Source organism: Echiichthys vipera (assembly GCF_963691815.1).
Source record: "Echiichthys vipera genome assembly, chromosome: 21".
NCBI classification, from domain to species: Eukaryota; Metazoa; Chordata; class Actinopteri; order Perciformes; family Trachinidae; genus Echiichthys; species Echiichthys vipera.
This window is the reverse complement of record NC_139846.1, coordinates 23,132,914-23,149,989: the sequence shown is the minus strand read 5'-3', so window position 1 is coordinate 23,149,989 and position 17,076 is coordinate 23,132,914. Positions and strand designations below refer to the sequence as shown.

Here is a 17,076-nt window from a genome sequence, read left to right as displayed (position 1 = left end):
CGGGCTCGCCTGCAGTTATATCTTACCGCCAAAGAGGCCGCTAGAAACAAGGTATCTCAACTCTTACGGATTATGACTTTACAGTCAGGATATCAGTCTCTGGTGCACCATTCTTGTACATTTGTCGCTTGCAGATCCCTTAACTTAACAAAAGCAATAGCAAATCACTGGAGTACCCCTTAAATATATAACTAGACTCCTTATTAAGTGAAATATGCTAAAACTCCCACTGCATAATTGTCTTAAAGAGTCAATTTGTTCTTTAAAGGACAGAAATATAAGTGTACACACACACCCGCAGTCCAAATATGAACTGTCCTTGGTGGAATAGTATTTATCACATATTCATAAACACCAACAATTTCACTCCAAACAAGTTGCCTCCCGCTCAGCAAAATGCAGTTTTCTCTACGGGAACATCAAGAGAACAGGGAGGGAGGGCACAGCATTAGAACAGGCTGTGAATAGCCCAGCAGCTTGGGTGCAGCAGGCCATTAGCATAATAACTAATTATAACGTTCAACACACAGACCTTGGGACCATCTCGGCCAATCTCTCCGGGCGGTCCCCGGGGGCCCTGGATTCCCTGGATGGAGAGAGATATTGGGTGAGAGAAGGACAAGGGGAAGGAGGGAAGGGACAAGAGAGGAAGGGAATGAGGGGGAGAGAGAGAGAGAGAATGAGATGAAAGAGACAGGCACAGTGCTTTGGGCTCAATGTGACAGAGTGTGTGACGGCTTAGTCAGGAGGCACTGAGGGAGAAATGAGATGGCTCAGGTCCACTCACACATTCACACACAAACACATGCACGTCCACACTTAAACGCTTTGCACGGGCAAACACAGCAGTTTGCATATTCAACAAAGCCTTCTGCTGTATCAAGAGCCCAGCTTGATTTCCCCACATGCCTTCACCAACACACACACACACACAAAAAATCTACTATCCGGTGATCTGATTGACTGTGAGGGAGAAACAGGTAATGGGACCTCTTTTCAATTAAAGGCCACACCATGACTATATGGATAATCTTCATAAATGTAATATTAATGCAGACATAGGAACGTTTGTTGATACGGGTCCTAGGATGCTGTTTATAAGCCAGGGAACCAGACAGATCTGTCAAGCTCATGACTCATGATTGCTCTGTCAGTTGGTCTGGCTCCCCTCCCATTCAGAAAGATTTCAAACAACTTGGGATCCGACGGGCCAATTGCAACCGTTTATCTCATGTGGGGTGGGTTTAAGACGATGACTGACAGACGAGTGCCATGCTTGAATAAAGTAGGGGACAGCTGCGTCAATTGAGGCTGGGGAGGCGACTGTGGCTCAATTCGAGATATCAGCAGTTTGATCCACCGGTCCATATGTCGAAGCATCCTTGGCAAGACACTGCACCCTGAATATCTCTCTGTGCTGTGCATGGGTGTGTGAATGTGGTGTGACTGATTAGATTAGATGGTATGTAGACGTCCACTGCCATCAGTGTGAATGGGTGAATATGACAAGTAGTGTGAAAGTGCTTGCGTAGTCAGAAGACTAGTCCGTTTTCCATTGAAACACTTTTTAGTTAAACCTCTTTTTCAAAGACGACGTTACCTATACAAATACTTTTACCATGTGATTAATAATTCACACGTGTGTTCTCGTAGTTACAGGTGTAATTAAATACATAAGTCGGATGATTATGCTGTTTCTGAACTTCGAGATGACATTTGTCGGGTTGTCGGAACGAATGAAACAGAAACGCGGGACGAATGAAACAACATATTTTACACAGAAACTATTGAACTTACTGTTGTTTTTATGCAACATACCAGACAACACACTAGTGTACTCGTTACTGCTAAAATCACACATCATTAAATAGGTCAAAAAAATATTTTGTACAGTTGTACATCCTGTCATGTATGGGCATTTTTTTCTCTCTTTGGTGATTAATCTGTTGATGCATGTTATAAACATGTTTTGTTCAGTCTCTTATTCAAAGCAGTTGTCATTCATTGCAAAACATTTAGTCATTTGTTAATTAATTAATTCGGTAATTTCTACAGGTTTTACTCACGCAATGTGACCACAATTAGGCATGGTGGCCTCTGACATTAAAACCTTTAAACCGATGGCATGAAACAAAAAACACATCACAGAAGATTTTACTTCCATCATTCATAAACAGGTTCGAGGGGATAACTTTTGAACGGTATGACGCCGTTACATGATCATTGCAGGGTTGGTCAGTCTTGCGGGCTGACCGTAGTGATGAAATTTGACGTGTCAGACTTGCGTAGCTTTCCAGGCAATCACTGTGTTTCATTCCTCCCCCGTTTCAATCGTACCGGCTCTCCTCTAACTGAACATAACCAGTCTCACGAAACTCAGATCAAACTGTGAAACCAGCCAGATTTAATCAAATATGTACCAAGGATCTGTTACTGCATGTGTTGCTCTGATTGGTTATGCGTCTATCCAGTTTTCTGTCCAGAGGCATTTTGGTCTGTACCGTTGATAAACCCCTCGGAAATCAGGATTTAATGAGCAGTTGCAGACTTGCCAGGTTAAATATGAATACCAATCAATCCTAATTCTAGTTTAACATCCAAAAATGTTTGTTACTATAATATTATATCAGGTGTGTCTGCAGAAAGCCAAAAAATAATATTAGGAAAAGAACGCACACACACATGGAAAGAATAATAGACTTCACCTGATTCAAAGCCAGGTGTGAATCCCAGAAGAAGCCAAGAAGTCAAGCTTTCAATTTTCACATGCCACAGCACATGACCACCTGAGGACGGTGGCAGATGTACCACTTCAAATTCTTAGTCATTTTCAAAACAATGGGTTCTTGATTCATGAGACTTGCATGACTTGATGTCTGCGTACAGACGCCCCAGCACGTTTCATGGCTAAAGTCTAGTTCGTTTGACCAGTGTGAGTGCAAGCGTACGTCTAGGCGCGGTACGCTTGCCGTCCACGGCCCGTTTGGGAGAGGTGGGCTTAAGTAAAGCACGTTTGCATGTTTGTACGAGCACGAGCGTGCGCACGTGTACGAGCGCGAGGCCTACGGCGGTTCTGACGTCCCTTTATGTGCGACGCATCGCGATGATGTCAATAAATGCGTGTGACTTGTTACGACGTGATGACGTATATGCAAACAGGCCTGGCCCGTGGGGGGAGAGGGGGGGGCAAGTACCCTAAAGCACGGGGCACGGTACGGATGGACAGTGTGAGTGCGCCCTGAGGCACTTGATGAATAACGTAGTGTAGATGAAAAGAAAGTAACTGTATTCTTAACGCCAAATAACTAAGTTAGATAGTTACGCTGCCTCCAGTATCATACTATAGCTCGGGTGGCTGTCAGCGTTACATTTACAGTTACATGTTGACACAATTGATGGCTTGAGCTGTGGTGCACGCCTGGTCAAATCAGATCTCCTTCGTTACATATTCAGTAGAACATTCTGTGGGAACACTTATTCAGTGTGTGGGAGCCTTTTCTCTTGATATTTTATAATCATAACAAAGTTCCACAGTTCAGAAATGAAAGGTTTCAAAGCTCAAGGACTTGAATGATACGTGTTGACATTTACACATTTTAAGCCCTTTCATTATGTAAAGTTGACACAATCCATTACAACTTTGATAGTTTGCTGCAGAAACTAACTCACAAGTGATTTTGACAACATAGGGAAATTAAATACATCATTTCAAGCAATAACAAACGTACAGTTTAATGTCTATTGATGAATAAAAAGTCAAACCAGGTGTATGCACATTTGAAATGCCAAATTTGATTGGTGTTGGCTGGGTCAACTGACAATTAGTTTGACGTCTATGTATAGTTCTTATATCTGGTTGCCTAGATACAAGCGATGGCTCATCATCCTACTTCCTCCTCCGGACTGTGTTTGGGACTGTGTTTGTGTACGTAAGTGTGTGCCAGATAAGTCAGTCACTGCAGGCATAACGTCATAGCAGCGTGCAGCTGACAGGAATAGAAGGGGGTGAAAACTGAAAGATGAAGCTTGTGGTTGTGGAGTTGACCTCTGTGCTGCGATCTATGCAGTAGACTACATAAGCTTGTAGCTGTTTTATTTTTATTTTTAAGGCCACAGAGAAAGTATGAGCCAAATGTTGCCTAGAAATATGGATTGATGGCATCTATATTCAATCCATTTAAAGTCCTCCTACAGTCAAAGCATGTTTCTTTTTCCTGTTCGTACAGTTTGCTGTTTGAGCTCGATGCAGAATAATGTATGCGCCGAGTTTGACAGGAGGTCTCCGGTGCACAAACACTAAGAATGGGCTTAAAGGGGTCTAGGGCCCAAGTATATCACTGATACGCTCCCACTACATAAGCCTTCTAGATCACTTAGGGCGCACTCACACTGTCCTTCCGCACCGTGCTCCGGGCTTTAGGGTACTTGTCCCCCACTCCAGGCCCGTATGTACTCACACTACCTGGGCCTCGGAGAATGCTTCTTGCTGCCTATACGTCATCACGTCGTAACATGTCACACGCATTGATTGACGTCATCGCGATGCATCGCTTTGTTTCCAAATCTTTCCATAGACCTCTGAGTTTTTGTGCGTCTTGTCGACTGTTTTTGAATCTTTTCATCGACCAAATCTGCAGTAAACACTCCACCTCCGCATCACACCAACGTGAACCTTTCACCGCCATTGTTGTTGTTGTTAAATGTCCGCGCATGGTCCCTGTTTTGTTCCTCCTGTGCGGAGTGATTTTTTTGTTTGTGGCTTTTGCTCTGTGCCACCTTCCTGTCGTCAAGCCAATAAATTCAGTGTTGATCCGCAAACCTCCACATCTGAGTCCTCATTCCTGCCTGGGCCTGACAGTATATGTCTTTATATATGTCTGGAGAGGGTCTTTAAGTTTCATGTTGTTTCATGTTGATGTTGGATCAGGATACATAAAAAAAAATTCTGTTTGATAACTTTATCCATGACCGTCCATTAAGTCATGTAAATGGTTTCCACGATGCAAATGTGTCTTGTAATGTGTGTTAAATGCCTTTCCTTCCATCTATATGCACTGTCACACTTTGACCACAGGAGGGCAGTAGATCTATAACATACTGCCCTATGATCACCATAGAGGGCTGTGTATTCACAGTGCTCAGCTGTAATTGCATCTGGCCGTGTGTAATCTTGTTTACCAGAGGGGGGTGCCCTGACTGTGTGTACAGGCGTAAATCTACACACACTCATCTGACTTTGGTTCTAAATTAACAGCCACTCACCGCCTTAATGGCATTGCTAAGTAAATCCAATGGACTCATATGGCGCCTGGGCTAAATTAATGATCTCATTACGAGCCTGCTGCTGTGACAGTAATGTGAATTGTAGTCTCTGGGAGATAAGACTACATTGCTCAACGACAGGAGAACCGGTGGACCCTGTTACTCACATACTTAGAATAGGCCTTAAATGTAGATCCCATAAGGGTTGAATGTGGGATGAGTAAGGATGGACTGGAAATAGGATCAGCATTATGATCCCTCTTGGAAAGCCCATGTGGGCAGTGTAGTCTAGGTTTCTTGCACAAGGTAATATTTGTCCTTTCTCCACTGCCAATTGGGACAATAATCATTAACCTTTAATTCAGGGGTGTCAAAGTGATCCAGTAAAGGGCCGTGTGGCTGCAGGTTTCATTCCAACCAATCAAGAACACACCTGACTCGACTTACTCAATCACCTGAACTGTCTTCACACAGTTGACTTGTTGGACCAGGTGTGTTTTTGATTGGTTGGAATGAAAACCTGCAGCCACACGGCCCTTTACTGGATCAGTTTGACACCCATGCTTTAATTAGTCAAGACTATGTAAGGCAGTGGATTTTCTTTCCTGTTTACCTTCATGCCAAAGTCCCTATGTACTAGCCTGGAAATCCAGACCCACATCTATCGAGACAGATAGTGTTCCACAGCAGAGCTCCAAGCTTGGGCTCCCTCCAGCGCTGGGACCCATATCCAGCTCCAGGACCCACGGTGGAAAATCACCTCAAGGGGTCTCTCAATCAAAACATGACGCCAATGTGAAGTAGTGTGTGTGGGATCTTGGTAGTTGTAACCTTGATTGCCGTGAAAATCTCAGGCAGAAATAATGTTTATGGATGATTTAATGTATTAAGGTTTTACTCATGTTACGTTTTGTAAGGTCGATTCACTTTATGTCAGTCTTTGTCGATGTAACCAGTGTAGTATGAAGTGTGTGTGTGTGGTGCAAATTAGCAGAATTCACCGGTGCGGCAACAAGACACGTGAACCCCTGCACTAGTTGTATTTGTTGAAACAAATTAGGTAATACTGGGAGTCATCAGTGAGTTATTACAGAAAACTGAAAGAGTGACGATGCTGTACCAACCAGTGTCCCATTCAGTCCAGATGGTCCTGGCGGCCCCGGCAAGCCCCCTTCTCCCTAAAAAGGACATTGAAGAACACAGATAATAAACAACCGATGAACTGAAATGACTTTAATTTTAATTTAATTAACGACCAGGTCGCAATTTTACCTGAGGTCCCTCTGGGCCCGCTTCGCCAGGAGGTCCCCGGACACCCTGAGGACGACACAGTGAGGGTGTGACAAGATTAAGTCATGTCACATAAAATTGCTTTATTCTGAACTTTTAAACGTACTATAAATGCTTTAATATGCAACATTTGTCCTTTAAATACAGAAATGGTCTGTGACCATGTGTGCACATTGAGTCCATATGTTTAATATGCGTTGTTTCAATCCGTCATACAAAATCCTTACACGCAGGAACCTTGCACGCTATGTTCGGTATGTTTTCCCAATACAAGGCGAAATGCTGCGTCATGCTCCTTCTCTCTCAGGTCCTCTCTCCACTGGAGGAACCCGGCTGTCACCACTCTCCGCCCGCAGCTTGTATTTGGCACCGTGGCTACCTGCATGGGTCGAGCTGTCCTCCCTCTCTCTGTCTCCATCCCTACACTGTTGCTCTCCCTCTCTGTTTGTATGCTGTCCTCATCCTTTATTTCGTCCATCTCCTCGTCATCTGAGTTATAAAATGATCATTTAAATACTGCCTCTCTTTGTCGTAAAGTGCTTTGTGCTGGGAGACAAAGTTTACCAGGTGGTTTGGGGGATGACGTCTGCATGTGCGGTGGATCTGAGTGATCTAACGGCTTCTGATGGATCCAAGGTTGTATTTATTTTTAACTTTGTGACAATTTTTGGGCAAAAAATACAGACTACTGTGTGCAAAAGCCTTCCATTCACTGATGCTCTGCTGGATGGACATAGTGTCTACACTGGCAGCATATAGCTGTGATTGCTGTCTTACCCAGGGTCCACCTACTGGCTAATAATCATGTTCGCTCAGTTGCCATGGAACTGTATTGTAGGTTTTTAAACTCTCCTGTCTTTCTTTTAACCTTGATAGCTTTTTTTTTTTTTTTTTACCTTGGGAACAATCTAACCTCAAGCTCCAATCACCCAACTAATTTCGTTAATGAAAACTGTGTGACATGATTGGAAGAATTACCTTGAATGGAGATTGCTTGCTTTTATCACGAAGCACCAACAATGTATTAAGCAAACCCCGAGTTTATTTAAAAAAAGACTGTTTTCCCAAGCTACAAGCCTTAGCAGCCGGCTACGTCCATATTGAGAGGCAAGCCATACGAGTCGATTCGTTCGGTCGGGTTCGTTTTTCACAGGAGTTGCACTTTAAGCCTCTAAAAAGACAGATATGTCCCTCGGGCGTTGGTGTACCCCAAAAATGAGCAAAAAGGAGAGTGAATGTTGGACTTGGTGGCCAGAGTATTTGCCGATCCAACACGACTCCAAATGAACACTAACGTTGCTCTTGTGTCTGCCTGATGTGTAAAAAAGCAACTCTTTGCTAATCTATTTGGCATGACTATTTTATAAGGTGAAGATACTCGTTGCCCCCAAGTGGCCATAGAATCAGTTCATCTCAGTTTGAAGATCATCGACCTACAGCTACCTCAACAAACAGTTGATTTTGATAATTTCAGGACATACTTCTGAAATCTAAAGCCAAAAAAACAAGGCTGGACAAACACAACACTGTTTGCATGGAAACATACAGTTGTTTCTTTGTACTTTTTGGGCAATCCAACACGACTCCAAATGAACACTAACGTTGCTCTTGTGTCTGCCGGATGTGTAAAGAAGCAACTCTTTGCTAACCCGTTTGGCAAATCGATTTTATAAGGTGATGATACTCATCGTGTTTAGAATTTGCCCCCAAGATCATTTAAAGATCATCGACCTACAGTTACCTCCATCTAGCCAACAAACAGTTGACTGTGATCATTTCAGGACACACTTCTGTGATCAAAGCCAAAGAAACTGGTCAGCTGGAGAGTCAGACACAACACTGTTTGCATGGATGTTGTTTTTGGACTTTTTGCTCGAGGATATAATGGAAACAAAGCAGGTTCCACAATATAAACGTTGTATTTTCTTTATTGCATGTGCTTTTTGTAATAAAACCCTCCTTTTCACGATTTGCAGACTTTCCATTAATTTCTTTTATTGTTATTTCTCATGTTTATTTCTTTTCAAAATGTCCCTTACACAGATTGATGGACGTATCCAATTATTAGCACCATTGTAAGTCTATTTTTGTGTCTCGGCAAGGAGTAAACACAGGATATGGCACTGATATAAGTACATTATGTAAAATATGAATGGGGGTTACATTATGCTATGTCCTGTCATGTAATGCATTATCGAACAGGTGTTGGATTATGATCTAGGAATAAATAGCTGGAGGCTTTTTGGAAAAGAGGCTCTGTTGAAGACTGCCATGCAAATACAAACAGATCAAACCGGAGGATCAAAGTGCTCTGGATTCAGACTACGTGAACCTGCACTGATGATTCCACTACAGATAAACTTGCCTTGTGTGTACGTGCGATAAAGTAAAGTGTAATCCTCTGGGTTTAAATAAGTCTGATAGATCCGAATACCAGTGGGTGTCTGACACGGTGGCTTTACTTCAACAACAACATCAGGGCTTTTTGCATCAAGAAGACTTCCTGTGCACTCTCCGTCTTCCTCTGCGAGTCTGTTTGTAAAAGATTTCAGTCGCATAGTAATGTCAGAACAGCCAAACAGACTAATCTCATCTAATCCAAATGATTTGTTAGATTGTGGAGGACTGTGATGTAGAACTAATATCAGATTCCAGTGTGGATTCACTGCGATTAGTACTAAACCATTAACACCGATTTGAGTTCTGTGGCTTTTTAGGTGCCAAGGAGAACGTCCCGAGTTGATACTTGAAACAAGAGATGCATCCGCTTCTCTGGTGAAAACATAAGCACTGATCGGGGTGATAAATAATTCACAAACACATTAGAGTGCAGCGGGCCCTGCATTGTAACCTTCCTCTTAGTCATCCATCTCTCCTCAGCATACCCGCAACTTTGTGGATGGATGAGGGTATGTGATCTGTCTTTAGCAGACCCTGGGTATGGAAACACCGTCATACCTTCACCCTGAGGTGAGCAGAGGGCAAAACAGAAAAAGGGAAGGATGACAGACGAACTGAGAGGCTAGATGAGGCAGCAAGGGTGAGAGGACTTTGAACAAAGAGGACTTTTAGACTGGACCACAGCTCATGGAAACAGTTCTGGACTAATGCCATAAAATAAATACTATGAAGTCTGAAATTATTCACACAACACAAGCCCGGGGCATTAAATCCAGTACCACAAGCATGACTTAACTTTTCGTAGCATTTGGTACGGACCTGTTCGTGTGAACTCTTTGCGCTTTTGTGTCTACATTTGTCTCATCTCATCTCATCTTCAGCCTCTTATCCGGGGTCGGGTCGCGGGGGAAGCAGCTTTAGCAGGGGACCCCAAACTTCCCTTTCCCGGGCCACATTAACCAGCTCTAACTGGGGGATCCTGAGGCGTTCCCAGGCCAGTGTGGAGATATAATCTCTCCACCTGGTCCTGGGTCTTCCCAGAGGCCTCCTCCCAGCTGGACGTGCCTGGAACACCTCCCTAGGGAGGCGCCCAGGGTTCATCCTTACTAGATACCACCTCAACTGGCTCCTTTCAACACAAAGGAGCAGTGGCTCTACTCCGAGTTCCTCACGGATGCTGAACTTCTCCCCCTCTCTCTAAGGGAGACTCCAGCCCCCCTCCTGAGGAAACACATTTCGGCCACTTGTACCCACGACCTCGTTCTTCCTCTACATTTGTGTGATGATCAAACACCCTGAAATGAACACGGAGATAGCTTAATGCAATCTCTGTTAGATGCACCTGCCATCACAGTTTTTGTAAACATCAGCTTGATTAGAAAGGGAAGGTTCAGTTTTAGGATGCAGTGGGGAGCTGCTCTGCAGGCAACGCTGCCTGCTACTGTGGACCTACGGATCTCTGCGTGTGTTTACGTGCCAGACAAACTGGGTGTTTGGGTATCAACTGAAGGCTGTGTAATTAGAAAAGACAGGAAAAACAGCCCCCTCCCCAGGTTTGTGTGTATGTGTGTGTGTGTCTCCATGCTTATTTGCTCTCCGCGCTACCTCCTATAAAGTGTGTGTGTGTGTGTGTGTGTGGTTGTGGGGTGTGACAGTGATGACTTAACCAGTCTGACGCTCACAGACACAGGATGTTAAAGTGTGAACATTTAGAGTGCATAAACATGGCATAACAACAGTTACTGTGTGTTGTTGATATTTTAAATTGATTTTGATATTTAAAATATAAATATAAATAATAAATGTGCTTCACTGGATATTCAGAAACAAGGTCGTCTCGTCTTTTCTTCCAAGGTTTATTTAATTGTTGTGGAAAACATTCTGAAATCATTTCTTTCAGCAGGTAATCCAACCCGACGGCTCACTGCTCAGGCAGACACGAACGCTTCGGACAGATTTGCCCAATCTGCATGTCCTTGTGTGTGCACTTGTGTGTACGTGTGTGTGGGCAGTGAGTTTACTAGCACAGAGCAGTGCGTAAAAGCAGCAATGAATCTGAGCACTCATGTTTATGTCCTGATTATTCTTTCCATCAAATCTTTATGGGGCCATTTAAAAAACAGTTATATGTACAGAATGCTGAGTTAAAGTCCCAGTCGGCAACGTTTGTTTGATCATATCCACTGAAGCCGACACTTTGCTCTGATAGAACAACATAAATCATCCGGTCTTAAAAAGAAAACCCGCGCCCCTACGTGCACGAAGAGCCTGTTGTATGTTTTGCAAAAAGCCTCAGCGCCCGTATCATCCTGTCCACTCAGAACAGAGCTGATTCTCAGGAGCAGTTTGTGCACACGTCACAGATCCCCCCTCCCCGCTTACGCATGTTACGATATCACAGGCACACGCCTCAAGCTAGGCCTACGCTAAATGACGTTAGCAGTTGCTGTCTATGAGTAAGTTAGCCAGCCTACCCCCGTGTAGCCTGTACTCCATGCTGTTTATTGATGAGAGAAGACATGGTGCGTTCACAGGAATCTGGTGCACGCGCACTGACGAGAACTCGATTGGAGAGAGCGTAGGAGCTTGTTAGTAGAGGGGGAGGGGCGTGAGAGTTGTACACACTCTAAATTTGACTGAGGGCGCACTCACACTGTCCATTCATACTGTTCCCAGTGCTTTAGCGTGATTGTCCTCCACTCCCCCTCCATCTTTCCCCGCAGACCAGGCCCGTTTGTACTCACACTACTTGAATTGATCCGGGCCCCGGCGCAAATGTGTATTGCTTATACGTCATCACCCCTCGGAATTTTGTATTGTCTGACCAAATCTGCAGCAAACACTTCACATCCGCATCAGACCACCACAAACCGTTCGCCGCATCTTTTTAAATGTCTGTCACAGGGAGCAGACGCGTATAACTAGACATCCGACCACTGTCAATGCTCTCGCTCGTACCCATGTGCACGCTCGTGCCTGTACCTGTGCATCCGTGCTTTACTAAAGTCCGTGCCTGGGTGCGGTACGGTTGTACTTACAGTGGTCCAACGAACTAAACTTTAGCCGTGAAGCATGCTTAGGCACGGTACGGATGGACAGTGTGAGTGCGCCCAACTCGATCTGCCAGACTTGCGGACTGCAGCTTTAACATCATTTTGTAAGCAGTCTCTGCATTCATCAGCAGCCACACAAGTATTTATAGACACTGATCTTTGTCAACATTTTTGACTTGTAATTGCTGCACAGAGTAGTTCAATATTAGCTCAATATCAAATAACGGAAAGCTTCAACAATCAGATATCACACGTCTACACTGTAATGTAACTTTATACAGCGTTCTGTAATACGTATAGTATCAACTCACCGGGGCGCCTTGAGCTCCAGCAGCACCGCTGACTCCCTGCACTCCCTGAGGACACAACAGACATGTCAGTACCTTTCACCTTTTGGATGGTGTTGTGACGAGCTCAGCACAATAGCATCACATGTACAGTAGTCTTTCAATATCTGTATTCACACGTTCCTGGCAAAGACGACAGCTGAACAGAGGATACGAATAAAATAACACACATGTCAAATATGGTGGACCTACATGTACTTACGATACTGTACTATGCGATACTATACTTACTATAACTCAGCATGTTGTAAAGCAAAGGGAAATGCATGGTTCTGGCTTGTAAGCAAGTCAGTTAATTAATTAGTTAAACATTTTACTGCATATATAGTTACTTAATTACACTATATACGCTTACATATAGTGTATTCTTGAAGTACGTACACTCCAACCCAATGTAATGAATGTTGGCATTTCTGCAAACCACAGATAAGTTGAGTCTCAACATTTCTGACCGGCTCAAACCTGTTTTTGTTCATTACTCGTCACATACAGATCCACAGTCACAGTTTAAACACGAGGTTAACGTTGTGAACTTAGGTTTAGGCATCAAACCTAGATGGTTAGGTTCAGGAAAAGATTGGGGTTTGGGTTAATTAAGTAGCTCTGTTGTGTAGTTAAGTTCACTTTCACAAGGAACGGGAAACAGAAACGGGACCTGAACCGCGCCTCCTGGGAGAAAGTCCGGTGTGTGCGGTTTGACCAAACCATCCACAGCAACCTCCTCCCTAGGTTTGGGGATTGTTCTACTACATCACGGTTACCTGCTCTGAACGTGTAACTCTGATTTGGATGGTTGTTGAAAGCCCTGTGTGACAGATACAGATGTAAAAGGGTGGCAACTACGTTTCATATCGGCATTTCTGTCTCATTGGTGTATTCATAATCATACCTCCAGCTGTATTCTGTATATAATGTCTGACTACGATGCAATGCCTTCTGTAACTGATGCACATGTTCATGCTGTTCATACAGTATTAACTTTAGGGTATTATTTACACTGTTATGTGCACTGTTATTACTGTATATATATATATTTATGTTTAATTTGCACATATTTTAATGGAATACAGACATAAAAAAAAGTAAATATAAATAAAAAGCATGAGTTTGTGAGGTAGAACTATATATATTTAAAAAAAGAAATAAAATATACTGTAGCAAAGCAAAGATAATGACACAATAAAATCTATTTCTATATATTTTAGTATTATGGCCACTCACTGTACTTAAAGTCCTTTTAAGTCAAGTAATTAAGCAAGAATTACCAGAAACAACTGAAGACAAAGTCAGATTATTCCATACGAAACCTAAACTCCAGCTCCACTCACATGCCTTTTTGAATCTTCTGCAGTCTCTTATTGTACACCTTGTTCAACGGAGACTGTCTCATTTTAAATTCAAAATATGCTGCAACACATATTGTTAAAGGCAGTGGCTTTAACATGTATAGTACACTGTGCAAAAATACACCTGTGCAGTGGATTGTAGTGGTTTAGATTCATGAAAAAATGTTCCTCTTCTATAATAAGTAAATCAAACCCGGGAGAACAAGTCATCTTCTGTGCTGCTTGCATCTATGGGAACTGTGTGGATATGGCGTGTCGTGAGTTTATCTGTGGCAGTGATACTGACGCATGAACAGCAGTTGTGTCCTGTGGTCAGAGATCTCGCAGTGAGGCGGGAACTTGTTAAAACAAAATGAACAGCAGCAAACAAACACATTTTGAGCCACAACACAACACGCAAATAAAGTTGAAACCATCTGCAAGACACCAGATCCACCGCTTGGCTTTCCTCTCCGACCTCGCTATACTGTTTAACTATGTTTGTTGAATGTATTATGACGCAAGTGGTATGTGAACGTATTCCAGCGTGTACCGCGGTAATGCGCTGCCACCGGCAATGAACATGAGAAACAAGCTGTAAAGTATATTCTGGTACTGCAAGGCATTCATTTGTTAAGTTACAATATGTTTTCTGCATATACCAGGCTTTTGTTGTAGTGTCCCAGATGCACACCACATCATATTTTCTCTGGCTTTTGTGGCATCAGGGATCAACAAAGCACCGGTTGTACTTAACAATACATTTGTACCATCAATTAAAGTTTTTAGGGGTACATATTTACTGTACTGTGTGAATCGTGTCACACGTTTTGTGCCTGTCTTGCTTTTTTTAAAGCTGCAATTGGCAAGTCGGGCACATCGAGGGGACATTCAGATTTTGAATGTTTACAACTCTCACGCCCCTCCCCAACCACCATGGAGCTCACTCTCGGGGCCCGTCAGTGCGTGTGCAACAGATTCCCGTGAATGCGTCCGTCTCTTCAGTATCGATTAACAGGATGGAGTACACTCTACATGTTGATAGACTGGCAAACTTACTAATAGATAGCATTTACTAACGTCATTTAGCCTATGTCTAGCTTGGCGTACATAACTGTTCATACTTCTCAGACACATGTCACTGTTTCTATGCTAACGTCTGTCTCTCCACCTATCTCCTCTTATGCATCAGCACTGCGCAGGAACTCAGTCGGGGTGGTAAAACACAAGTATGGCATTCTGAGATTTATCCACTCTGGGACCCTGGTTTCAGTAAATAACATTTTAGGCTCACAAAACGCTGCATCCATCTGGATGATCCGCGAAAAACGATATATAAAACGTTTGCGGTTACAGCAAAATGCGTCTCAGTGTTGATGGACCCTGAGAGATGAATTAGTGTTCTTCTTCTTGAAGCACATCACGTTCATGCTTGTTGTATGAAATGTGCTATATAAATAAATTTGACTTGAATTGACTTCTTAGCTGTACCTGTAACTCACTGTGTGGATTATAATAAGTACATTTGTGCACTATTAGGCACAGAAAACATTTTGACTGTTAGATGTTCAACGTGTCCAAAACATGAATTTAACTTGAAAGAGTCTATGTATGTCTCATACAATAGGTCTCCCCTGAGGAAAAGTCTCCACAGGATTCTGTAACTGTCTAAGCATACTGACAGAGAGAGCCCTGTGTATGAAGGGGATGAATACATTGAATGTGTGAGTCATAACTGTCAGCCTCTAACGTGCCACCTATAATGTATGATAATGCATTCTTTCTGATCCCACCCCGTATCCAAGTGCACCACAGGTTCCTCGCTGCGAAATCACCAAAAATGCATTTGGCCTGCCCTCGACACACTGGGAAGGGTGCACTTGACTGCAATCTGTGTCAAATGTTATTTTGCTTTAACATTGTGACAGACATACTTTCTCCTCTTTACATCAAATAAAAATTCAATCTCTGAGTGACCCCATGTGTGAATAGAACCGCTCACTGTGCGGATAATTTACAGTGAACATGTGGGCATGACGTTCCTATTATGTGCTAACCTAAACGACCCCAAAACAAACCTCTCTCATGATACTTGCTAAAAACGCTTTGCGCCGGCCGTTCCATTAATTTCCTATGAAGTAGGCGGCAGCGCCCAAGGTAGCAGCCTGACGCTACGTTTTTTGCCAATGACCTTTCAAAAGCGCAACCATTGAGATAGAAGCTTTGGGTGTGAAGCATACGTTTCCTAGGCGACCAGAGAGCACCGGCTAGAAAGATGGCGGAAAAACATATAGTTTGGGTGTCCAAGTTTCCTGGATTAATGACGCATCAAGATCTCAGACGAAAACGTAACGTGGAGGTTTATAAGCAGTCACCTTAGGGTTTCGAATAGGCAGTTTACGAGTTAACGGTTGTTTTATTAGTACCATGGATTTCGCCGTTTTCTGGGTCTCTGCGCCCAACCTTGCGGTGAGCCCAGCACCAAAAGCTTATCATGTGAAGGCCCCTTGAGGGGGACGAAGAAGGGCTTTCTACAGAAAGATGGCAATGAAAATGTCTTACTGATGGGACGAAGATATTCATGTTCCCCTGGAAAGGCAAGACACTTGGTTGTTTATGACCAAATAACGAACTGGCTCTGTCACCACTGTGTAATCTGCATCTTGTCCCACCTCCTGCACGCTCTACCCAGGTGCCACACCTTCCCTCAAGCCGAGTATTTCCAGTAAGTGAGAACGTGAGACTATCCAGACCTGATCCTTCTGACATTTTCCAGAGTTCTTATGTGAAAACGACTTTGGTGTTCGCCCATATAGACCTGCTCTTGCTGAACCTGGCCTCTCTCTTAACCTGGATTCATCCATGTTCTAACTATAGTTCTGGTTCAGTGCTCTGCAGGACTGCAAGTATGACACCATGAGGTTCAAAGCACTTTCTTTCTGTTCGAGCTCTCTGCAGACATAGCAGATCCCGCCAACATGTATTTTAAGTGCCGAGCTCTGCATGTTGGCAGTGAAGAAACAACTGAATGCGTCTGTTTTCTTTTGAAGTGTCTCGCCGCACTGTGCACATAAACCCGTAAGAGCAGCAGACCTCATAATTACACAGCCAAGACGCCCACCACGGCTCAATAAATGACAAGATGACATACATTTCTGGATGTAGAACAAGAGAAAATAGACAAGTGCACAGAGGGCAGTCTAATCCGTGTGCTGCAGACTAACCTGCTACTCACCAGGCCACACATTGTTGCAGACTGAAGAGACCGTCTGCTCGGTGTCTCTGAACGTAGCTACATTTGAATTAATTCTGGTGGGGGATCTAAAGGAAAATTCAATAAAACATAAAGACAGCTAGTACAACAAAAGGATAACAAAATGTGAACGTCTGACCAGATCC

General features: G+C 43.5%; 1 protein-coding gene across 1 annotated transcript in view; it reads right to left on the bottom strand.

Moving 5' to 3' along the window:
• LOC310963498 (uncharacterized protein) overlaps positions 1–17,076 on the bottom strand; it is a 64,065-nt gene that overhangs the window by 22,654 nt on the left and 24,335 nt on the right. The window contains exons 18-21 of the mRNA XM_083936359.1: positions 12,317–12,352; positions 6,535–6,579; positions 6,387–6,440; positions 533–586 (exon numbers count right to left, since the gene is read on the bottom strand). Of these exons, the coding sequence (XP_083792485.1) occupies positions 533–586; positions 6,387–6,440; positions 6,535–6,579; positions 12,317–12,352 (189 nt within the window). The remainder of the gene's footprint in view (positions 1–532; positions 587–6,386; positions 6,441–6,534; positions 6,580–12,316; positions 12,353–17,076) is intronic.